Raw genomic sequence first — 26841 nt, 5'->3', positions numbered from 1 at the left:
CCCACTTGAAAAAAAAACTGGTTGAGTTTTAGTCTGAGGAACCAGCAGCATCTGGTCTCTTTCCTCTCCAGACTTCAAGATGTTTGCAGCAATGCTGAAGATATTTACAATTATAGCAGCCCTCTCAGGTGAGGAAAAATAAAGGAATCGATTGAACAAGAGTTGAACTTGGTTGGCAAAGTAGAATATCAGAAATGTATTTCCAGATGGAAAGAAAGTTGTGGCTATGAAGCCAAGGAAAATAGCGTGTGAAATTATAGCATGTTAACTGATACAGGATTTTATCTTAGGAAACTTTTTTTGCTTGCCGATTGTAATTTTAAGCTTTGCTATAAATCTAGAAGGGAAAAAGAGCTAGCACTAGCAGTTTCCAGGTGTTTCAAGATTTGGGTTTGTTCCTACTCTTGCCTTGTCGTCTCTGGGCAATATGCCTGGGAAACGGCGATTGAGATCCCATCCCACATAGATTTGTGCGCATACTGAAAGCATGGGACAGTGTCTGGTAATCTCACTCCAAAGGACTTTTCTTGGACACCAGCTGGAGCCAGGAAAGAACATCTCCCCCCATGAATGTTTCTGGCTTCTGGGGTTTTTTTAAATTTTGCCTTCCTATGAGGCTTTGGGACACTGGCCACACTAAGGCTGGAAAGTTTTGACTGGGAGGTAATGCTCCTGCCAGTACTTAGAAAACCCAGAGGCTCTGGGCTAGAGGGTCCTGCTGATTGACAAATTGGGGGTCAGGAAAGAATTCTTCTCTAGGTCAGACAGGCATGGATTGTGGCAGATTTTTGCCTTTTCTTAGGATTTCCTAGGATCCTCTGAGCATATATTAACCAACTGCTTCTCTGCTGTTCCAGTAGCAGAGGATTGACAATGCCCTTGTCTCCTCAAAGGTGTTTTCTGGGGTACCTATTCTTTGCATTTTGGATACTGTTCCTTGCAGTTATGACTGAGGGTTTGAAGTAATGATTTGGGGGATTTCTTCAGTTAATGACTGGCTGCAAAACAGGTTACTGGACCTGGTAGCCCAGAAGGCCCCTTCCTTTCCTGCAAAGTATCAGACATCACAGGTAGTGCTCAGCATTTTGCAGGAGAAGTTCTTAAAGACAGTGTTTATTCTGGAGGTCAAAGAAAAATGTTCAGAAGCTACTTCTGCTGCTGTTTATCAACACGTCTTTTTCTTTTAAATATGGCTTTTATCATAGAAACAAACATAACTTTATGTTAGTTTTGTGAAACTATTTGATCTAATTTTAAAACTGGACAGAGATTTGAGATGCTAACAGAGCAGCTGTTCAGTAGGAAAGTGAAGGCTGTGTCCATCATCGGTATGGATCTCTGCGACAGCCAGCATCAAGTTAGCAAGCTTACATTTTGTGTTTCTATTCAGAATTATATTAACTTTGTCTGTAGCAGGGAGATGTCATAGTTACGCCTTAGAGGATCTAAATGGATGAAGCGCGCTGAACGGTGAACCATGGGCTCAACAGGTCTCTCACACCAAGCATTTTTTATTTATACAAGTTTGTCTCATCAGTGGGACTACTTGTATGAGCCAAGCTTTATGTTTGAACCTGCACCTTTCACAGCAAAGCTCCCCTGGATTTCACTGATTCAGGATCAGGCTGCTTAGGTCCACTTATAGATTTAAAATAGTAGAAACTAGTTTCCTACTAGCACTGGCTATAAATAGTCTCACTGATGAACATCACTGGCAGAAGTAGACCCTCTATGGTTCACAGAGCTAATCAGAATGTGAAATTATTTTTTTTCAAAGCCTACTGTTTCACAAAACCCAGAATGTGTTAAGGAGATGCATCAACTTTGACTAAATTTGATGGAAAGGCTCATGAGATCCAAGGCCTTCTGGGTCATTTCTGATGAGAGAGCGCGAGAATAAAAAGTTTGACCTTTGTCACTGGAAAATTAGGATTTTCTGCATAGTGGCAATTTATAAAAACATTTGAAAGATGTTTTGCTCCAGTGCAGAACAAAAACAAATATTGAAACGCTAAAAGTTATTACGAATGTAAGTATTCATCCTCCAGCCAGCTCTAATTGTTAACATCAAAGAGAATATATTAGCCCTAACATCTTGAGTGGTGTTATTATTTAATGGTATTATTTAGTGATATTAAAATTTGAGCAGAATACTGTATTGATATTAGTGAGGAGCTTTGCCTGTGAATTAATGGTAGTGGTCTATGAGAGGACGCACAAATATTCCACTAAAAGAAGAATGAGATTTCAATACAATCAGGCAAAAGGCAGGGTAGATTTGTACTTTATAAAGTAACTAAATCAGAAAGATATGTAACATAAGATTTCATGAACCCGAAGTACAAATCTACCCTGCCTTCTGCTTGACTTCAGACTTACACAGCTAACTACCTCTCGTGTCAATACAATGCCACTATTACTTGTATGTGGAACAAGGCCATTATGTTTCCAACACAACATTTTCATCTCACTGGTTCTTACGCAGGTCACTATTAGAGCCTTATATTTTCTAGCCCTTTAAGAATGAACATTTGCACCATTAAGCTGTAACTTTAAGCTTGGATTGAACAGTATAAAAAAAACTTCAACTCACTAAAGGGTGCTTTGCTTCATAATACTTTGTGATGGATAGATACAGTTCACATAGTTAGTTGTCTTGTATAATGTTTGGGCCTGATACCATGTGTGATCTAGTTATATAAAAAGCATAGGATCCTATCTATTGGGTCAACAACACATCAGTTTTCTAAGCAAGAAACAAAGACAGAATCATAGGAAAACATGCAAAAATTGTATTCAAATGGCTGTTTGTTCCTTTCAATTGTAATAGCCAGTTTTAATTGCTTACCACCTATAAATATTTATTTTTTAATGTTCATTGTGTTGGTCTCGTATGGCTGAGCTGGATTAAAGAATAACTTCTCCTATAAGGCAGGGCAGTCCAACTTCAGAGCAGCTGGGGGCCACATGCCACACAGGTCACAGGCTGTAGGCCACAGACCATGTAGGGAGGGAGTAAAGGTACCATTCATCAGTGAACAAGGAGTCTCCAGATGGAAGGAAAGATATTTCTAGAGAACTCTTATTTTGCTTGCCCAGGGAAATATCTAAAACACCTACAACCACCCCCGGGGGGGGGAAAAAAATCTTCTACATAGTGGAAGGAAGCAATATGTTTCTCCTCAAGGTTTCTGTCATGAAAGGTGGGAATCTAGGCCAACCAAAGTAGTGGTTCTTGGTGTGCACAGCCCTTATTGATATCTCTTCATTTCTTGTTCCTTGCAGGCCACATCAGCAGTGTTACAGTGACAGTTCCACAATACCCAGTGAATGTCACCGTTGGTGGAAACGCCACGCTTCTCTGCACTTACACGACATCAGGATCTCTGGAAAATTTTTTTATTCAGTGGACCTTTTACAATGCCAAGGAGAAGCAACAGAGCACAGTAAGAAGAGATTTGTAATTCACTGTAGTTATTGTCTCCAAGTCCCTATGTAGCTCTTCCACTCAGCATGTACAGCACACCATTACTTTTAACGGATGTCACCTCACACCACCTGTGAGGTAGAGTGGTGTTATTACTGCTATAAAGCATGAAAAAACTAAATGGCTTGTCCAGACACAAGTCTATGGTGGAGCACATAACTTCACCCTGGTCTTCAGATCTGGACAATCTGCCCTTATCCCTGTATGGAGAGGTTGGTACTCTGGTATCTTAGGACATTTGAAGGATCTAGACATGGAAAAAGAATGAATGGGCATCTTACAGCAGGCAACTAGTTTTCCCATTTGATAGGAAAGCTCCCTGACCCATCATAACTCCATGCTTCTGTGAAGCTCCCTTACAGTATCATTCAGTTAAGCCACAGAAGCAGTGGCTTGGTAACCCAGTGAGGTGATACTAGGAGGAATTTATTTATTTTTAAAAGAGCAAAGGACATTTTAACCATTAGTAAGTAGAAACTTGTCTGGGCACAAGTCCTAGCTGTATTTCTCAACACCAGAAGGCCTCACACAAGGAGAAGTACATTCCACTATTGAAAGCAAGTTTATGCCCATCCTTCCTCTTTGGACATCGAAACACCAACTCCCTCCATCCCAGCATGGTGAAGGGTTTTGTAGGACAACTGCACAGATCCACCCTCCCCACTTCCCTGCCCCAAGGAGGGGGAAATGTGCGATAGCAGCCTTTGGTAGAAGCCTGGAAACCATTCCTGACTCACGGCACGTACACACTCGAACAGGTTGCACCCTTTGATCACGCCCTGAGTCTAGACTCTCCTCAGGGCTGTTGCAGTGGCCTGCCCATGTTTCAGAGGGCCAGGGAAGGACTTAACGTCCTATCTACAGCCTAGCTGCATCCTTGACTTCAAAATGTCAGTTAAAACGTTTTCTGGGTGGGAAAAGGTAGCTCATCTACTCCCTGCCCCAGTGCAATAATACATATAGGGCTGTATCAGCAGGTGTCTTGTGGGCACCTCTCAATTTCTTAACACATTCATACTAGTCACAGTAGCATTCAGGTCAGCATTTCCTGCTTTATGTACACAGATATTATTGTTTTCCATCAATTTTTTCACTACATTAGGTGAATGATATGCAGGAAGTTTACCAGCACCCATGAACTCATATATTGCACTCAGATCATAAATTCTTTTGAGGCACAGTCTTTCTGTATTTGCATTTATAAAGAACCTAGTCTATCATTGGCATTAAACGATCACAACAACAGTCATGATAGTAATGTACAAGATTGAAGAATTAGCAGTTTAATATAAAAGAACTTGCCAAACTAAAGCATATCACAATAATTTGATAGTGACTGTATCAGCCATAAGGACAAATAGTGGGCCCAGCCCTACATTCTTTACTTTACTACTTATACCATATACCACTATGAGATATTAACTCCTTGAGTGACTAATTATATGATTAGTCATTAGTATTACTCACACCAGTTGTCCTGGTTTATTCATACAGCGTTCACAGAACCCTATTTTATTTGCTAAAGTAAGTTGTGTTCACTGTGGACCCAGTGTAAATAACACTGTCTCGGTACTGTACTGTACTGTACCGTACCAGTCCAGATTCTAGCAAAAACCTTGTCCTATGTTCAGGCAGAGAATACAACAGTGATTTGCTTAGGTGCCACAATCAGTATTTTTGTTGCATTAAATTTCTCAGGATGAAAAACAACACACAAACTATATTTTCTGTTTGCAAATTAGAAAAAATGGAGAGACAGAAGTTCAAATAACTAATCACAGACTGTAGAAAGTAATCAGAACATTCCCAGAGATTCAGGAGGGTTGAACCATTTGTAAACATGGCTAGGAATGAGAAAACACAGCCTAAGGCTACTAACCATATGAATTTTCTGACTCAACTGTAAATTTTAAAAGGAATAAATTCATGTTATGTTCCTAAGTGCCAAGGAAACTTCAGTGACCAGTCTTCTAAGTGCTCGATCCTTCTGCTTCTGTGCTTTTAACTCCTACTGAAGTCAATAGAAAGTTTTGTGATCTTAAAACAGACTATGTGAGACAGTCATAGGAAAAACTATCTGAAATAAATTTTTGGTAAATTCATTCCTCTATCTCACACATTTTATAGTATGAATTTTTTTTCATTAAATAAAGTGGAACCTGGAGTGGACACAGGGTAGTACCCTGTAAACCTGTTCTTGCTGAAGTCAGATGCCAGGTTTCCTTTCACATCAGCATGAGCTGGACTTGGTTGTTAGATTCAATCCTCCAAATACTTAAGAAACTTCTATTGACTTAGTGGTCTTACAAGTGTGCCTAAAATTATGCATGTAGATGAAGGCTTTTAGGTTGGGACCTTCAGATAGCCCTGAAATATTGAGCTAGTGTTCAAAATTGCCATACAAACTTGAACAAATTTAACGTAAAATTCATCATATAAAAGCAAATACTGGAGGGAAAGGACCATGACTATAGCCAGTGGATTTTAAGGGAACTACCTACACATACCCTATTTCCAAGAATCTCATTATACTACATTTTTTAAATTAATTTGTTTAATATGAAATCAGTCTTAGATGATTTGGCATTAATTTAATATTAAATTGCACATTATATTTCGATTTTGCTCTGCCACTATTAAAACATGAATCCAGGGCAATAGTGTATATTGTGCTTCTGTTGTTTGTGCACAGACTATGGAAATGGCAATCAAAAATGATTTTTTATATTGACAGACTGGCAAGAGACCACAAAATGCTTGCAGCAGAATGGAGCAATACAGTAACTTAGTAAATATACTAGAACTGTAGATTGTGTTGGGTATTTTAAGAATTCACAGAATTAACCAAATAATGTAAGATTTAAGTAGAGCTGGCAAAAAAAGATTCATCAAAACATATTTTGATTAGAAGTAGCATTTTTCTTACCCTTAAATTGTTTTTTGGGGAACATTTTCATTTCCGCTCCCCCCACACCCAACAAAAAAAAGGAAAATTTTCACTTCATAACAGAAATTTTCTCCAGAAGTGTTGAATAAAAGAATTATGTGCATTTCAAAAATATTGCAAAAAAATACCTGCACTTTTCACATCAAATATAGTTTTGAGCATCTCTAATATATTAGAGAATGTCAGACATGTTAATACTCTGCTTACACATGTGTAAGGGTAAAAAAAAAAAATCAATTGGATTTGGCCTGAAATGTGTAACAAGCACAAAGAAAATGTCCTCAGCTGATGTAGATCAGCATAACTTTCCCTCTTTGAATGGCACAAAGCTGATTTCTAGCAGCCGAGGATAAGACCTGTTGTCCTGGGTCTGACACAAAATAATTGAGCAAATTGAGGGGCAGAGTTTTGCTTGTGGGAATCCCAGGCAAAGGTTCAGTATCAAGTCTCTACTGTTTACTAGACAACCATTAGGATAGCACCCCTGAAACTTCCAGCTGCTAATGGGACCCTCAGGAGCTCAGGCCCCAGTGCCAACCCTGGGGCAAATTCTACAGAACTTTAGGATTAATTAAGGCAAATATATATCATTAAACATTTAATGTTTCAAGCTTAAAGTGGATCACAGTTGTTCTAAAGATGCCATGATATCACATGGAGGGGTTACTGCTCTTCTTCTGAAAATGTCATAGATAAGTAAGGCTGGAAGGGACCTCAAGAGATCATCTAGTGCAATTTGGGATCAAACCGTAGCCTTGATACTATTAGCACCATATGCTAGCCAACCGAGCTAAATAGCTGCTCCCAATTTAACATGAATTGTCCAAATGCTATTCTTACAATATGGCTCTTGCAGTGATTAGTCATTGCTGTAGAAAATTGTAATACCTTCTTAATTACAAGATTAAGTTTAATTTCCCACCCTACCGATGAGATTAGGATCAGGAGTAGCATATGATTTTATAGGGATAAATTTTATCTGGCATCAAGGGAAGATAATGTTGCTTGTTATTTTATAAACTAGATTCAGAATCACTTTTCAACACTTACTGTGTGAAGTCCCTTGACTTATTTGAGTTATGTATTCTGGTGTTTTCATATCCTGCTCTGCAGTGCCACAGGTGTTAAAGAGTTAAAAGCAGTGGCAGTTAAACAGAAGGTGAAATACCACAAAAGCCGCACAACAATGTATGGGTAGAAAAGTAGCAAGCAGTGGAACAACAGGTGTTAGCAATGATAATTTTATTTAAAAACAGCTAAATATGAAGTTTGAATATGATTAATTTTTGCTAATTAGGCCATAGCAAAATGCAAAAACCAGCCCTGTTTTTATCATAGTAAGTGCTACGCAGTATGCACATTGTTCTCAGCAGTGTATCAGAGACAAAATTACTGTTATTTATAGTTTCAGTACAAAAATGTTGCCTATGTTTGAACCAAGTACTATAAATATAAAATTAATGAGGCAAAATGGTTTTTAATCCTTTTTACTCTCTATTTACCCTAACCACCAAGATTTTACAATGGAGATGGTCTGAAATTGGGAAGTGGTTAATACCATTTTGATTTTAATTAATTATAGAAGTTAGTAAATTCTAATTCTAATTCATTCTAAAACTTAGAAAATAGCATCAAAGTGCTTTACAAACATGTATTACTAAAGTTATCCTCATTTTACAGATGGGAAAGCCAAGTCATAGACTGGCTTCGGTTTACATACCAATTGGCATCCTTGACATACATATTACTTTAGGGTAGTCAGTTAACCCCAGTCCTGCAGAGACTTTTTCCCATGCTTACTTTTATAAATTGTGAGAAGTCCCATTGACTTCAACATTTAAGTGCATGGATAATGGTTTGAGGGATTGGAGCCTGGTGTCCCGATCCTGCGCAGACTCTGCCCAGGCAGGGCAAGTTCTGCCCTTACAGAGCTAATCACAAGGTCAGGCCTGAAACTGACTCAATTAATTATCCAATAATAGCCAGAGCTAAATCAACTATGTTGATTCTCGTTGAAATATTTTGCAAGATATTCAAGCTTGAAATTTACAAGTGATGACATCTCGATTAAATTTGTAAAGATGCTGGTTAAGGATCAGAAGGGGAAGAATTTGTATAACAAATAAAATTAATTGCAGCTTATATTTCTATTGAAGATCAACTTTTCAACCTGAAACATCCCAATATTTTTCCCACATGCCAACTATCTATGAACATCAACACTACAGCAAAGCCGTTTCCGAGGTGAAGGGAGCAGCCAAGTGGTGCAATACCATGCTACATAACACTTGAGAAGGGGAAGTTTTGGTCCAAGACATTGGAACACACGAGTAGGAGTTAGAGGTGTTGATTCTAGGGCTCTTTCAGGAGTGTTGGGTTTACATGCAAAATATCAGGAGCAAAAATGTCTTTAAGGTTCAGAAGATGGCAACAGTGGCAGTCAGGTCTCCCAACAAGTCCTAGGGATCCTTCAAAGGCCCCGTCATAGGTTCCAACTAAGAAACTGACACAGCGCTCCCTGTACAGCCTCCGAATATTGCTCTTTGATAGCATGAAGAGCTCTCTCCCTAGCCTCAAGAGACATTCTCAATGGGTTGGACATGTGGCATTCACAGTTCAATTAGGTCCAGCCCAGGAAGCGAGAGACACCCTGAGAAACCAGACCAACGCGTCTCATGTAGCACAGAACAGCACTTACGATTTGGCTGTCTGAATCACGAGAGCATTCCTTTTGGGTGAAACCCATTTTTTAAATGAAGCCCAACTGCCACCCACTTTTTCATCATCATACCTATGAGATTCAGATGAGGAAGCTGGTACCACAAGATATTTTGTTTTCACAAAAAAATATGACCACTTTCATAATGTGATATGTAGGATGAGATCTGGATGTCAATTATACCTGTACCCATCTGGGAGAACTCCACCAGTGTTAACATGATTATTCCATACCAATTCCATGACATCAGTGGAAATATCCCAGGCTGGCACTGGTGTGACTGACGTTTGTATCTGACTCATAAACAATGGGGAAGTGAACTGTGGTCCTGGAAACAGAGAACTGCAGAAGGACAAAGGGTACAAAAGACCAGAAAAAAGTGGCAAGCAGGTCTCAACTGCTGTACTTGGAAGCAAACAGTTACATTTTCTACTTAGTGTACAGAATTGTATAGATAACTTTAAAAAAATTAGAATGCACCTGCAGCCTATAGCTTGTTGAAGAAGTAGCAAGAAACAAGGGTACTGTATTCTCTCTGCAAACTTCATTGACTTCATTGCACATGTACCCTCTAACAACTCTAACACTACAGAGTTCTTTAGAGCAGCTGTACCGAGAGGGTGCTCTTTACCTGTGGGTGAATGTTCAAAGTCACATTAAACTCTCAGACCAGCACCTTTTTACTCAAATACAGCGTTCCCCGTGCCGCAATATTCAGAGTATGGACGAAAAGTCAGTCAGTGGTTGTCAAAAGATGGTGTATGTGACAGATGCACGGGGAAGATGTAGCTGGAGACATCAGGTAAGAAAAATCCCTATGAACTTAAAGAGAACTGCATGGTTTCATTTCTCTTACCGGCACAGAACTAGTCAAAATAGTATTTTGTACTGACATCCTTGTGCTGATGCATGAACTGAGATGAAATAAAAGCAGCTGGCCCTTCTAGAGTTTTCAATCAAACCTTGACATTTATGGCAGGAAAAAGTTACTTCAATGAAATTTTAATTTTTTCTCAGCAACTCTTCCACGTGGCTGGATGAGTGTCTTGACCACCTCATATTCTACCCAAGGAGGGAAGCTACATACCGACAGCCTCACTGCTGAGACCGAGCAAGCAGGGCTTGAATTCAGATCACTCCTATAGGAATAGCACAATTCCCAAGTTTTTGCATCTGAATTCTACTTATACTCTAAAGTTTTCCTCTTATTGTTGATGTGCCTTAAAAGTTGGTATGTATTTTAGAGCAGTGTGGTTTAAAATATTAAAAAGGCCAAAGGTACAATTCATGAAATTATTCATTGAAGCTCTATCAGTAAGAACATAACCAATTCTTGAATAAGAACTGAGGGAACGAAAATTGTGTCATCTAAATTAAAAGCTTTTGGAGGAATTCTCATCTAGGAACTGTTTTATGGCTCTAGCTCCTGTATCTAAACTTATCCCTTTTTGATCTATCCAGTGGCCTTAATGCACTATTTAAATCCCAAGTACTCCTGGAGGAGTTTCTTTCATTTCTCGCATGATTTTGGAAAATTTCTACTATACAAATTGTAGCAAGTTTGCATTAGGAGCAGAATATTCACAAGAGTGACTACATTTTCCCCTATCAGACATTTAACCATGAGGAATGTCTTATTCAACTTGTCTTGACAACAGAGATGAGGGACACAGAAGTACTCAAACATGAATGCAGGATTGATTTCCCTTAATTATCCACAATAGCAATCCATTGTTCTATTTCCAGTTCACATGCCTCTCCAGTTTCCTTTGACCTCAATGGGATTTTTACCACCAAATCTAGTTGGTACCAATCCAATGACAGCATCTAATGAAATACACTCAGATTCAAAAAGTTTATGCAGCTCAGATTTAGTTAATCTATAATGTGTATTTCTACCCTGCCTTCACCCAGTGTTAAATAGTAATAGTTAAAAGGCCTGCATAGCTAGTGTGTAAGGGAAGCATGAGTAAACTTGATTCACTGTAGACATTTTTCAGTAGCAGTTCAGCCCCATGAACAATCTTTTTGGTCTTTTGATTGTGAAGTGACTTGATGCATAATCGTTTAACAGTTGCACCAATTAAAACTGCCTGAAGTGTGCTTCATTTCATATTTTTCTGTAGGTTTCTATCTCCCTTTTTTGTACTTAACCATTGTCCTTTGATGCTCCCAAATTTGCCAATGTGCAGTTGTGACAAGAAGACTGCAGTCATTATTTTCTTCAATTAGCTCACATAAAAATTCCAGCAATGCAAAATATAAGTTTCCTGTCATTGCCAAGCAGATCACAGTCTGTACAAAAATGCATGAAAAGAAGCTCTATTTGGCAAAAGGTTTTGGTGCCAGATGATGGAAATCAAGAGAGTTAGTCTGGATTAACACTACGTAAGTGGCTACAGAATCTTGGCCTTTAATTAGCAGTTACTATGTGCAAAGCTGAATGTGTTTTTCCTTTACTGTTCCAGATGTTTAAAAACTTAGTCCTAGGGGTGATCTGATGGCGTCAGAATGGTAGGGATGGTAACACGGTTCCATTCTGCATTTAACTCTGGTGTGAAAAAGAATCTAGTGAAGCAATTGGAGAAAATGCTAGTGGCAGAAGGGGATGAAAACAGCCCCATGGCTGGGCTTGCTGAACACTTGATGCCGAAGGTCTGCAGAGAGAGGCTTTAGTGCCATAGACTGAAATAAGAGGGCACCAACACAGCAAAGGCAGTGCTCCAGCACTGCTTCGTTTTATAGGAGACAATGTAGCAAAGAGTTGAATATGACAAAAAAGGATACCCAAAAGAGGTAATGTCCTCAAGAAGGCCCCCAGTTAGGAAATGAATAATACTTGGGGATTAGATGTGGGACAGTATAAGGATTTAGCCCAGACTAGGATGAAGAATCCTTAGTGGCAAAGATGCAAATAAAAATAGAGCCACTGGGCTTTTATTCTGAGAACTATAGCATACACTTCTCAATGTCACTCTGTAATCTCATTCTGTTCTTCTCTAGACTTCCCAACTTTGTTTCATTAGTGCACTTCATTCACACACTCCTAGCTTCTGTGCCAATCATTAACAAAAATATTAAATAAATTAGTCCCAAAACTGGTCCTTAAGGAACTCTGTTAGGAATTACTATTCAGCCCAGTACTTCCCCTTTCAATATGACTCGCTGTCATCTCCCCTCTAGCCTGTTCCTTACCCACAGTTGTACAAATACAAATCTTTTCCAGCTTTACTAATAATGTCCATATAGCAAAATCTTTACTGAAATCCAGTCAGGTTACATCTACTGCTCCTGTGCATCTAGAATATCATCAGTTTTATCAAAGACAAACATCGGGCTAGACTGGCACATTTTACCTTTAGAAGCCCAAGTTGCAATTTATACTATTCTCCAATTATCGCCATGTCTTTAATTAACCATTCCTGAAAATCTGTTCAAGGCTTTGCACATTATGGAAGTCAGATTTAAAAGACCTGCAGTTACCTGGATCACTCCTGCTTTCCCTTCTTAAATACAGGTATTCACTATTTTTCAGTCACATGGTACTTGCCCTGACAGGACAGATTTAATAAAATAATTGCTACCTGACCTGCGATTTCCTATGCCAGAACTCTGGGATACCAATTATCCGATACCCCTGATGCAAGTAACTAAAGTTTTTAGGGCTTGGGGGTTTTTTGGATGTAGCGACTATCTTTTCCACTCCAGTTCCAATTAGTTTTCTAATTTTGCCCCCAGATTGAGCATCATTATCATTACTAAAATTTGAGGCAGAGTGTTCATTTAGTTTCTGAGCTGTAGCTAAATTATCTTTAATCTCTACCTTATACTCATGGCACAGCTACACTGAAACCACTAAACTAGCTCAAGACAATAAAAGGCAGACTACTGAAAGCAAAAATCTACTAGCTGCTCTAGGGCTTATAAACAACATGGTAACAGGTGTCTTAGATGTTATGCCTATGCTTGCTACTGAACTTATCAGTTTCCTTAGATCTGTCATAGGCTCCTTACAGCTGGAGAAAGAGAGCAACTGTTATATAAACCCTGTTTGCTGAAGCCAAAAATGTTTTTTGGGGGGCAGTGGGGGAAGAGACCCCTTTTCTCAAAGCAACAAGGCCACTTGCCTCTATATCTTTTTTTTTTTTTTTTTTTTTTAAATACTCAGAGGTTTCTGACATTAGACCAAAGTAAAATGAAAATAAAGAGCCAGATTTTGTTTGCTGCCTTTGGGCCTCCTATATCCTGCTTAGCCCCTCTGAACAGCAGCCATCAATGGCTACAGTGCTGGGCAAGAATTGCTGAACAACAGCAAAATGTGAAGGTGTCTCCTTCTCCCCCCTCCCAGCACTAATTTTACAAGGTAAGAGTCCAAAGTATTACCTTTCTGCTTTTGAGCAGAACCTGGCCCATTTGAATAAACACTAGTCTCAAGCATCTGCCACACTAGATATATTATACAATGAACTGGTTAATCGCACAATAAATTTAAACCAGTCACACATGCAAAGTAATTATCATGCCATAAACATATCTATCCAGCAATAAAGAGAACCAACTAGCTACAAAGTTAGTGCTTGAAAGTGTGTAACAATTTTATAGCTGGTTTCTGTCCAGCTTGAATTTGAACCAAGGCAGAGCGCTCTGTTTGCAACAGCAGATTCAAGAGAGTTGCACAAGTGCAGCTAAGAGCTACATTCAGTCAATTAATATGTGGTTTGTAGACAACTGAACTTCCTGGTACAACTTGTCAGAAATTCATTTTTAACGTGGATTTTTACTGAAACAGAAATTTCTGCCATAATTGTCCAATTTGGAATAAATATTGCCCCCCCTCATGAAGAAGCTTGGTGGGGGAGGGAAGAGAAAAAAAGGTTAGCTAATAATGTTCTTTTAGCCAGTAAAGCCAAAAATTTTGCCCCGGCATTAGATTTTAGTTTTAAGCAATTAAAAATAAATGTAAGTTTTCCCACTTGTTATTTTTTGGGGGAAAGTCTTTTATAGAGACATGATCATGAAAAAATGTTAAAGGGCATGTTTACCAGGAATAAAATAGGACCAGTTGTACAACATTGCTACAATAGCAATGTAACACCAAATTGTGTCCTGCTCACCTTAAAAGTAGTAGCAGAGCCACAGATCTCAAGGGTTAGATAGGCCATGATGCAGACTGAAATTAAGTCTTGCAAAGATTTGCATTTCAGATTTGCTCCCTGCATGACAGATGTGAGGACTTTGCAAAGAAAAATACAAGGATTTTGCCTTAAAAATACAATTTTGAAGTGAGGCAAAAACTACTGATTTGAAATGAATGTGTTTAAAATCAGCAATAAAGCTGCAGCATACTACTCCAAACATGAGATGTTAAATGTTTCCTGTGTACTAGAAGCCAGTCAGACCTCTGGGACAAAATATATATTTTGCAATTAACAGCCTCATTACTCAGTGTTCACAACTTACCTTCAGACAATAAACAACATAGCTGCTGAGGTGAGCACGTAAGAAGCATAGAACAGAACTGGATCTACAGTCAAGCCAAATTAATTGCTTTAGGGTGTTCTGTTTCATTGTACAAAAATGGAAAGTGTTTATTCAAATCTGCAAAGAAAAATAAATACTCTCATCTCTTTAGTCACCTGTCCTTGATTTTTCAGTGCACATAAAACATTTCCTTTGTATGCGTTTAGATAGAAGATAAAGCACAGAATATTAGCTTTCCAAAGCACTGCATAGTGGATCAGCTACACAGTCTGGACTGACTTCAATGGAGCTCAACTGTTACACCACACCCAGATGCGGCAATTTTTTCATGTTTACCATGGGGGACATTTGCTTATGCCCAAGGAAGACTAAATGAGTGCACAGTATGGACAAGTGTAAAGTATGCCAATATAGTATTCAGAGGGGGCAGTTTCTGATATTATTATAGTTGTGTAAATTCTAAGTATTCCTGAGGCCAACTGAGAACAGAATTTAGCCCTTTCAATACTTGAGCATGCTGGCCTGAACATTTGCAGCAATGAAAGAATACCTGTTTAACTGAGAACAAGATCAAACCCATTCACATTGGAGATAGGCCTGAAACCCCAAAACAACCCAAACACCGTCAAACTTTAGAAACGTTAGGATTTGGATCCAATGGGCAATCCTTCCGTATAGGTCCCTCTCTAGATTAGGAGCGGGAGTAGAACTGCCTCTTACAGCCCAGCAGACTGTTGATAGACTCTCTAGTACTACTGCTGGTTTTCTAACCTAGTCAGATGATCAATGCTGATTAAGAGACCTCTGACTCTCTAATGCATTTTCTTTCTGAAACCCTTTTGTTCAGAGAGCTCAAGCTGGAAAAACAGATACCTGCCAAGAAGTTGTAAGCATGGTACCAAAACTTAAAAATTATGCCCTATGAGACAGGTGCAGAGGTTCTTTCTGCATCAGCACTGCAGAATCAGGACTCAAAACCTAGTGATGTCCAGGTTCCCTTGTTCACTGCTACTTTTTCCTTATAGTTTTTATTTTGACCTAAAAAATTTAACAGTTTTGAATATGTACTATTTCACATTAGTATTTTTTTTTTTTTTTTTCAGGGAGACCATCATAAATGCAGACTCACAGACTGTCTCTGTGGTTTGGGAAGTGTTAGTCTGGAAGCAAGTTCTTCTTGCCTCTGAATGGTGAACAAAACCATGTTTCAGACATTCCTTTAGGACAGGGGTGGGCAATTATTTTGGGCAGAGGGCCACTTACTGAGTTTCAGCAAGTCATCAAGGGCCACATGACAGGCAGCCCAGGGCAGATTAATATTAATTTTCTAAAATTTTTAGGGGCCCCGCGGGCCAGATAGAATGGCCTGGCGGGGCGCATCCGGCCCCTGGGCTGCATTTTGCTCACCCCTACTCTAGGATGAGATTGAGTCAGGAAAACAGCTTGTTTCTTTACAATTATCTTGTGCTTTTCTGTTATATCTTTTCTCAGTGCCTGTGCATGTTACATTAAACTCATTGTTAATCTCAATTGTAAACCTTCCAGATAATTTTGCTACCCAGTATTTTGAGAGCTTCAGTAAGCCTACCTAATTCTGCTCTCAGTTTCAGTCATGATTTACCCTAATGTCTCTGAACTCAATGAAATGACACTAGTGCAGTGGTTCTTGACCTTCTTTGACCTCAGGCACCCGTCAGTAGTCTCAAGGACCCCTCCATAACTTTTGTGAATTGAACAGCACTGAATTTAAAAACTTACAGTGCTTACCTCCTTGCAGAAGGGTCAGGCAGGGATTGAGCCCAAGTCCACGGTTATCTGTTTATCTCCTCATACCTTGCAGCACCCCAGCGGTGTAATTAGGAGGGAGAGTGGGGGGAATAGGGGCAACACCTACTCCTGTAGGCAAAAAAACCTGGGAGATGACTGGGAGGAGAGGGAGCGAAAACAAGTAGCTGCTGCCAGTAGCCACATATTCACATTCACAACTGCAGTGACAACTGAAGTCACCACCTTGCCCTGGGCACCCAGCTGCATCCCTGCACTGCTGCTGGCAGCATCCCCAGGGTGCCCCGCACCCTGCTTGAGAATTATTGCACTAGTGTAAGATAGAAAAGAACAAGTGTAGAACCAAGCTCTTACACTTGCCATCTTTCTTCTGATGATACTGAATAACAGTCACAGACAGAGGAGTCAAAAACCTGTGTTCTGTTGAATTTTTACCTGTTAAACATCCATTTTAAGAACCTGTTGTAGGTTCTAACAAGGACAGAGAAGTTATAAGGAGTCAAAAAAGAGAACAGAATGATTTATATATCAATATTTTTGGAGACAGATGTTACACCATTTACACAGTTTTAAATTCTAGGCTCCCGTATGAATAAGAAGTTTTCACAGGCACATTGGCTAAGAGGAAATGGCAATTATCAGGCCTCACACTTCAGGAACTGCACATGGGATCAGAAGAACTTCCCCTTCTAGGGGACAGCATTGGAAAACTAAGATAATGAATATTTTTAAAGCCTCTACTACTGGACCATATTGGTCTGTTGCAATATAACAATTACTGCACTGATCTTAGTGACTACAGCTCACCTAATGAGAAAAAAAATATTATAAAAACAACAAGATCAGCAAAACTACCTCATCTAGACTATAGGAAGGCTCTGTGCTCACTTTTCTTCCTATTTGCCCCCTATATTCCCTACCTGTGCTCACTGCTGCTCAGTCAACATCCTGTTAAGGTGCACATGTACAAACATTTTAACCTCAAAGTTCGGTGCATGGCCTGCCTGACATGGTGGGGAGTGTTAAGCAGCAACCTATTTTCACTCTCACTTTCTGTGCTGTTCTCTGCCTGACAATGCTAGGACTTTAAAAACTGTTTCAAGTGAAGAATAGACCCTTTAGGCTGAGATCCTGACCACACTGACACGAATTAAACTACTGCCATTAACTTCTGGAATGGGAGCAGGGGCGCAGAATGTCACCGTTATTGTCTTTTATGTCTTTTAAAAGTGGGATGAGAGATGCTGTTGTATTAAGGTTAGTGTAAGGAGGTGCCATTGCACAGCAGGTAACTATAGTCTAGGGTTTGACCTTCATTTACAAATTTTTATCATTGCTTTAGCCAACCATACTTCAGCAGTTTTGGGGTGTGGCTTGCTGTAAGCTAATAATGATTTCTAGATAACATTACCTAAAGACTTCAGTCAACACTGGATTAGGGTGTAGTAGTGTTTATCTAGTGATCAGCAAGATAAAGTTATTATGCTTAATGCCTGGGGATTCATAGTATTAGTTAAAAGCAGCTTGAAATCTTTGGGAGAAGAAAAAGAAAAAACAAATTTTATGAAAGTACAGCATGGCTTTAATCAGTTTTCTTTACTGTATGGAAATTTGACATAAGGAAGCTTTGTTTCTCCAAAAAATTCCACTTGTATTTAAGATCTTACCAAAAAAGGCAGTTAGCACTCTGATATTTAACTAACACTTGATTTTCTGTCACAGGTCTATTTTTATCAGCATGGACAGTCGTATGAATATGGAAAGTTTCAGAACAGAATCACAGCTGCAACAAACCCAGGAAATGCATCAATAACAATCTCTAACATGCAGCCCTCAGATACAGGCCTCTATAACTGTGAAGTTCTCAACCCACAAGATCCAAATGGACAGAACCAAAAATCAGTGGTCGTCAGGGTACTAGGTAATTTATCTTTTCATTCTGTTTGCTATATTGTAGCATTGCTGCTTTACTGCATGGTGTCAAATTCAGACTTCAAAAATGCTCTAAGGGAAATATGTGATTGGGGGTGAGGAGATATGATTGGGGGTACAGGGAAATTAGCGTCCAAGAAAAGTGGTTGGCAGTGTTTTTTGGTGGTGGACTAGAATAACTCAGCTCAGGTCTAAAGCCACTGCTGCTGTGACTTCTCCCTGCCACCTGGCTGGGGCACTAGTGAAGCCTCCTACCAGCAGAACAAAAACCCCTGGTTCTGCAGGCTGAATCCAGTCCACCGGCTGCAGGTTCCCAATGTGACCTAGGGACATAAGAAATGCCACACTAGGTCAGATGACAGATTCATTTAGCCCAGCATCCTCTCCTTTACAGTTGCAGAGACCCCTTGGTCTATTAGCACAGCATGTTCTCTGGAATTGTATATTCCTTTACTTTGCGATATACTAACACTCAAAGTAAAGCAGCAGGACTTGTTTCTAAATTGACACCAAGGAGATTCTTCTTGTATATCCAGAACCTGTCATGGTTTTGAGCTCCCAGAAAAGCCAAACACCATCTGAGCTGCCTCCTCTTACCACATGGAATCTCTCAGTCCTGACCTGGTCATCATTAAAGAAGCCTTTAAAACCATTTAGAGTTAGGCCTGTCTACAGGCAATATGTACAATCATAACCACTGCTTGCAAATATTACTTTTGGGATAGCTGGACCTGAGTTTTAGAGAAAAGACCAACATTTTAAGACTTGAGACCCTAAAGCAGCTGTGTAAATCAGGCCAACCGTGAAGTCAGTTTTAGGCCTCCACATGTGAAAATATTTGGTATGGATGACTTGTCTAAGGCCACATGGATGGTCATTGGTTCAATTTAAGCTGCTTCTCCCATATACTACGAGCAATTCTAACACTACCCTTCTATTAAAAACAAGTCACAAGACCCCTAGTTACAAGCTGAGCTCTGTTCTGTGTTTTGTGCAGCCCCAACATCAAAGGGAAGAAACCAATTAATTCAACCATTAACAAATAGCTAAACAAGTATGAAAAGCAATGGAACAGGACAAATCTGACTTGCTAGCAAGACAGATGTTAGTACCGGCTTCACCTAACAATTCTCCACCTGCTCTATAAATAGATGAGTGGTCTGTTTGGCTAATGGACCAATGCCCAAGCAAGGGCATATTAGAAAACTGTTCCAGCTGTAGTATTTGCCTATCCAGCACAGACCAGAAACAAACCCCAGATGGAAAGAAATGCACAGGAAGAAAAAAAAAAAAAGATTCACAGTATGTATGTTAAAAATGTCTTTAAAAAGAACATTTGCAAATATTACTGCACTGCATAAAAATAATAATAATAATGAACATATATGCAAGTATGACTCATAACTTAAATAGGAGATTGTAGCTATCACTTGAAAGAAAGAAAAAACCCACTCCTGTAGGCAAAAACTGGACCACATGTGTCCCTGGTGCAATTCTACTGCAGTCAAGCTACAGACCTAATTATAATATGTGTAAATAGAGTTAGAATTAAATGGACAGTACAACCAAGCAAACTGGGAGGCAGACCTGTGAACTATCAGTTATATTGGTAGAAATCTAGAACATCATTCAAGTCTATTAATCAATCCTGGGTTTATACAGGCATAGCAGCTGATGTTTGGTCTAGCAGAATTCTAGCCCAGAATTTCTAACTATGATGTATTTGTATCTTCTGCTGTTATTTTATAGTCAAACCTTCACAGCCCCTCTGCAGTATACAGGGAACACCTGAGTCCGGTCATTTAATTTCTCTTGCCTGTCATTCACAAGAAGGGATGCCTCTTCCTACATACCAGTGGCAGAGACTGTCAGGGAATACCGTCAAACCCGTGACAGAACAATACAGTGAGTAACCACAGAGGGCCAGTTTGGGACATTAAAAACTGGGTGTGAGATAGCCAATCTCCATACTCTTTTCTGTATACAGCATAGAGAGCAGGTCCTTCCTTGTATGCTCCAAAATCACAAATCTAAATTTATTTTGACCTACCAAAATTTACTAACAGCCATAAGAAATGCGCTGTCTTTGTGTTTTCGATTGTTGGAGAAAGTATTGCTGATTGTTTCAGAACATTTTGAAACACGTATCAAAAAAATCATACTTGTAATAACTACCTTTATAATATTAAAATCGTTTAATTTTTTACTCCTCCTTCACCTTGAAGATGAAATAAAACTTAATTCAATTTGTAATATCACATTCGGAAAGCACATAAGCATACGTAAAACTTTACCCACAGAAAAGGTCAGTCGACTTCAATATTAATGATTTGCGTAAAATTGGACACCTGCTTCTATGTTTTCAGGCTAGAGGCCTAGTCTTCAAGCACCAATGCAGCTGCAGACTTGTCTGTAAAATGTTGTAATGACTGTTTTCAAGGAAGATATGCAGTTTTTAAAGAAAACCCTTAATTTAAATGATGTTGTTGTAGCTGTGATAGTCAAGGAAATGACCAAAGCCTTTGATGCCCCTGCCCAAATGTCCAGAGCCTTCGGAGAAGATTTCAGACATCAAGTGTCCTTCCTCAGGTGACACCAACGTATGAAAGCTTGTCCAACAGCTCTCCTAATTATAGTCAGTCCAGTAAAAGATATCACAAAAATGCCTTACCTTCCATAAATGAAGTAACAAATTTATGATACAAAACTCTTAGCTCATCTTGCAATAGTTATCACTCTTATTCATGTCTTAATAATTGATTCCCTTGATACCATACATGCATGAATTTATGTGCATACTTTACCTTTGTCTCAGATCCAGAAACTGGGCTGCTTATTATTGGAAATCTCACCACCTTTGAAACAGGATACTACCAGTGCACTGCCAGTAACACCCTGGGAAACAGCAGCTGTCAACTTGACCTGACTGGAGCACGTGAGTTTAACATATACCAAAGTCATTTCTGTGCAGCATAATCAGTATGGCAATAAATCCTCACTTTTTAAAAAGGTAGATTACTTTGAAATAAGAAAGCGTTGGTTGGTAGACAGGAGTTCCTGAGTTCTCAGCCCAGCTCTTACCAAGGAATTGTAGGGATTTAAGCAAGTCAGACTGCATGTCTCAGCCTGTAAAATGGCATTGCTAGCATATATTTAGCAACATACCTTCCAAGGGTATTGTGAGGATTAATTAACATGTGTAGCTACTTTGAGCATACAAAACACTACACAAATGATGATGTAATGGAATATCTCTAGCTATGTCTTTAGCAGGAGAGACTGAATCCAAGATTTCTTGGCTTAAAACAGCTTCAGTTTCTTCTGGTTTAAAAGGCACAGCTTAGACTGAAGGCATCAGCTCCATAAATTGCCATGAGGTATGGTCAGTGAGTAAGCATGAATTATTCAAACCCTTGGCTGAGAAAAACTGGTCTTTAACATCAGAGATCCACTCCAAATAAATAAATGTCCAGTTCAGCTGGCGTTCCATACTGCTACATCCTTTGGTAATAACAGGCATTAGGAATTGAATGTGGAACCCCCGACTTAAAAAATAAACCCAAGAACCTCTGACTAGCTTTGATCTAACAGACCTAGATCTTGGGTTTACTTGGCTTCAAAATGACATCCCCATGCACTCTGCTCTGACTAGAGCATTTCAGTGATGTTTGTAGAGTTGTACAGCAATGTACTGGTGTGACACTAGAATACCCGAGGCCAACCAGAGCTGTGTGTAAAACGTTCACTAAGTTAAATCAATACAATTGAACATTTTGGAAACCAACCAATAGGCTTTGAAATGATTCCTCCCTTACTCGGTGGTCTCTTACCTGAAAAATTTGCCTTGGAAATGGAAATGGACAGGGAGAACGTTAACTTTGGTGTTTGCAACTATATCTTCACGAAAACAAAAATAGTATCCGTTGGGATCACAAGTGGTCAGAGGATCAACCCAGAACTAAAGCGCCGATGGCAAGGGTCAGAGAGCAAACAATATTGTCAAACAGTAAGACAAGCATCCCCTCATCTTCCTCTGCTGAGCTGAAACTAGTATTATGGGTCATATACCTAACAGCAAGGAGTCAAAACACAGCAAAAAGCTGATTTTCTCTCTCCTATATGATTTTCCTCTCTTGGAAGCACACACTTTAGATCTCTTCTTTCCATCTACTATCTCCTTGACAAGATTATTACTGTATCAATGATGCCTTAAAATTAATGTTGTGCATGTGCTTCTTGTCAGACTCAGAAGGAAGTATCATTGCTGGAGCATTAATTGGAGCAATACTGGCAGCTGCTGTTATCTGCATTATTGTCTGGATTTTAACCAAAAAGGAGAAGAAAAAGAGAAAAGAGAAGGCAACAATTAATGAAATGCAGTAAGAATTTCCATTTGCTTGGTTCTGAGGCAAGCATTCCTATCAAACCCTCTAAAGCTGTGGTGGGAGATGTGGATTCAAAGCATTACTTAGAGGCAGCTAATATTTCTTTGAGGCTAAATAATACCCCATTATTACACACGTCTATCACATAGTGTCGGAAAAACTAAAGGCTTTATTATCTTAAATAATAAGGGAAAACAGTGACACCTTGGAAAAGCAGCATGCGAGTTAATCCAGACTTGACAGAAGTCAGTGGAGGGCAGGTAGGAGTTTGGTCAAACACAACAGAACTGCACCTTGGATTCAGACCAGTGGTTTTCAACCTGCGGCCTGCAGACTCCTCGAGGGTCTACAGATTATGTCTAAGGGGTCCGTGAAAGATGACTATGATCAATGAAAAGTATATGAATACTCACACTTAGAATTGAAATGGTTTTGCACCTCCACTCAAAATTTCCAAAGGGGTCTGCACCTCCATTCTGAACTCTAACCGGAAAGGTTACACATATACACATACATACATACATACACACACATGGTAATCCCAGAATTTTTCTGCTTGGGTACAAATACAGGCACAACTGGTCCTGGGACAAATGCAGTATCTGTTCCTAGCTCCTGTGCTTCAGCTGCCCATCTCTATTATCTTGTCTATTTAGAGATATCTTCAGGACAGATACTGCCTCTCGTTATAGGAGTGGGGCCAAGCACAGTGGGGCCCTGAGAAGTTTCATGGACCCACATGCAGATATTAGAGCTGGAAGAGATTATCAGGTTGTCTAGTTTGACTATGTGTATAACATGAGGCAACTCCAGGGCTCTGTACTGAACCCCAGAGCTTGGCTAAGGCATCTCCCCAAAAAAGCCAGATAGCCTTGACTAGGACATCAAGATGAAGAAAATCCACTACTCCCCTGGATAAGACGCTCCAGTGGCAGTCACCCTCACTATTAAGCATTTGTGCTCATTTCCCACACGAAATCAACCTTAACTCCCACCTTTGTGCCTGTTCCTTGTTACTTTTCTCAACTACTTTCAAGAGCCTTTTACTACCCCTTATTTTCCACTTGATTAATATGCATAAGCATCTTCACAAGTCACTGCTCAGTCTTCTCCTTGATAAACTTAACAGATTAAGTTGCTCACGTCTCTGTCAAGTATTTTCTTCCAGACCTTGAATAATTGTTGACTTTTCCTTTAGCTTTTCTAATTATTCAGTATCTTGTTTTTAAAATGTAGATACCAGAACTGTCTATAGCATCTCAGCAGACTCAAAGCTGTTGTCTAGATAATAGTAAACTTCCAATTCCCATTTACTACCCCCTAGTTTGTTCACCTCAGGGTAGTATTGGCCATGTTTGCCACAGCACATGATCCAGACCCTTCCAACCACCTCATTTACCATTTGCCAATCTGTCACCACCAGCAAATTTGATCAGCTTATATTTTGCCAGGGGCTGTAGGTGCCATTAGAATATAATCATAGTAAGAATTAGGGTTAGTGTTCTAAAGTGTTCCTTTTGGGCGACTCTCTTGTAGATAGAATTTCACTTGGCCATTAATCAGTCTAATTCTCCTCCTACCTTTCTGCAGGCCAATGACTGAGAAACAACAGACCAATCTGGAATATGTTGATGTCCCTAACAAGGAAAATATACCTACTGCTGCAGCTCCGCTGACCAACACAACAAATGAGCAGTCTAATCCTGAGGAGGCTACTGTTCCTGGAATGCCTGAAAATGAGGAAGTGCAAGGGGGGGAGAGGGAAGTGACAGACTAAAATGCCAGTGCAGTTTTTCTCACCAGCTCTGGACCTCGGCAGCTATGTTAGTATTGAATTAGTACCGCAAGTAGTGGGGGTTTAAACCCAGAAACCTGCTTTTGTGTTGTGAACCAGAAGGCAGGCCTCCAACGAAACAAGAAGCGTGCGTATCACAACATACATGTTTAAAATTGGTTACTGCATTCAGTGTCTGGCAATGGCTACATATAAATATGAATGTAGCATGTCTCTGTACATGCAACCTATTTTAGATTATTAGTTTAGAAAGCTGCAATTTATGTTACCAACAGCCAATCAAAAACATACATGAGGTGTATAAATCCAAAGCACTTGTAAACAGAGGAGTCCTTTTTCAGAAAGGAAACAGTCAGACATCAATAGATAAATGTGAGGTATGCCACAAGCAGAGAACTACAAAAGACCTACCAACTTAGCCAGGATCTTCTAACATCTGAAGACTGGATCTTTCACCTTGGAATCAGTGGGATTTAAAGAATGCAGGAGCAGACCATAAAGTCAGATTCAGTAAAGGACTTCCGCAGAACTTGGCTGCTTTCATCCAAAATCGGAATCCCAAAAGCCCACACTAAACTTCTGCCTAACCCTGGAGCATCTAAACTTCATGTGTTCCAAAGTTCCCCAAATGGCTGGTGCTGCATCTCCGTATCCATCCCAGTCCTGACAGTTTCTAGCCTTGAGCATGTCAAGGCAAGTTCATGATTACAACCAATCAGGATCCATAAATTGGGAAAACATCTAGGTCTCTGCAAGGGGCTCAAGATGACAAGTGTACAACAAGAAAGCCTAGCATATACTGATAAGATTGGGCTCTTCAAACTGCAATTTCCCCTACATGTTTCAAAGGAAAGTGGAAGCTGAGAGGGGAAATGCTGCTGCACCCCTTCTGTATAATTGCCTGTGAAGTAGGAGACCAAAGCTCAGCACCTTTTTCTCCTTGTAGGGATTCAAGTTTCTCTTGATGGGCTGGAAACAGATCCCCTCTTGTACTTTCTCTGACCCAATAAGCTTTGTTGTTTTTTTCTTCCTGCACCACTGCACAGGATGGGTAAAGAGTGATTTCACCTATACTAGCCTATAGTCTGGTGGGATCAAATACCTCCAGGGATGAGGGAACTGAGCACTTCCAGTACAGGTATCCTAAGCCACCATGCTATTATATAGAGGTAGGCCTTCTGTACTCGTGTTCTTTCATACACCGGTAGAGACATCAGCTCAGCATCTCACAGCTGTTTGCAGCATTTTTAAATGTTGTTGTGCCCTAGTTGAAAATTGAAAAGGATAGAATTCCAACACTACTGAAAGCAATGACACCAGGATTTCTCACTAAGATTTCCAGCCCTCTCCCCACCTTTGTAATCTCTAAAATGGGGGGCAAATTTCAAACTAGTCTCAGTCCTTAATTTTAAATGAAAGCTTGCCCAAGCAAAGATTAAGCCTGGATCTTTTACATTTTCTGTTAAGGATAAAAGGTTTCCTGTAATTACATCTAAACCACCCTGTGAACATGACAGACTGAAGCATTCAACAAGCTCAGTAGTAAAAGAAAAAGTGACAAGAAAGTACCTCTAACTCATTATGGCTGCTTGCAAACATTAAAAAAAAAAAAAAAGCAGCACTTTATGTTAAACTCAACATGCTCCCACGTGGAGCCTAGCACATGGCCAGAAGAGACAGCACATTAGTTGAACCTGGTTTGCCTGATGTCTGTATAGATCAGGAGCTTTAGTGGGGCATTTTGGCCCTTGTATCTAATAGCTGATTGAATCAGCTTTAGGTAAAAGCACCAAAAAGCCCTGCTGAAGTTCCTGATCTATACAGACTTTGCACTGCTGGGCTGAAATAACGTGCTGCTGCTTCCAGTAAAGTGCTTTTTTTTTTCCTTCTTTTTCAAATGTCTGCAAGCAGCCTATGCGACATTCCTTATCACAGGTGAAAGTGCTTGCTAATAAAATATTTCAAGTGAATTACCAGGCAGAGGGAGCCCTCTAGCTGGTTTAAAAATCACATAAATTTAATTAGCAAACATTTCCATTGTGACTGTGACAGATAAATCCTAGGCACTGTTTTACTCCACCCATCTTGCAAATATACAAGGAATTGTACCAGTGACCCTATTTGTAACCACTTTTTTATTCTGTAAACAGCCTCCTTTCTTACTAGCATGAAGTCTCAATTACTTTTCTCTTGACTTCCCTCCCACCACCTACCCTTTAGTTCTTGTACACATTCCATAATCATGCAGGTTAATACCCCTTTCTTTCTCTATAGCACTTCCTTAATATAGTCAATCAAAGTTAAGTAATG

General features: G+C 39.6%; 1 protein-coding gene across 1 annotated transcript; it reads left to right on the top strand.

The window, feature by feature from the left end:
• VSIG1 (V-set and immunoglobulin domain containing 1) lies at positions 1-26205 on the top strand. The gene is made up of 7 exons (XM_025215404.1): positions 1-128; positions 3286-3446; positions 18142-18340; positions 20101-20256; positions 21167-21286; positions 22595-22730; positions 24327-26205. The coding sequence occupies exons 1-7, from the start codon at positions 80-82 to the stop codon at positions 24511-24513; spliced, it is 1008 nt and encodes a 335-aa protein (XP_025071189.1). The 5' UTR covers positions 1-79; the 3' UTR covers positions 24514-26205.
• Positions 26206-26841: the final 636 nt, after the last annotated feature.

The sequence above is a fragment of the Alligator sinensis genome, unplaced genomic scaffold (genome assembly GCF_000455745.1).
Source record: "Alligator sinensis unplaced genomic scaffold, ASM45574v1 scaffold646_1, whole genome shotgun sequence".
In the NCBI taxonomy this organism is placed as follows: domain Eukaryota; kingdom Metazoa; phylum Chordata; order Crocodylia; family Alligatoridae; genus Alligator; species Alligator sinensis.
This window is presented reverse-complemented; position numbering and strand designations above follow the sequence as displayed.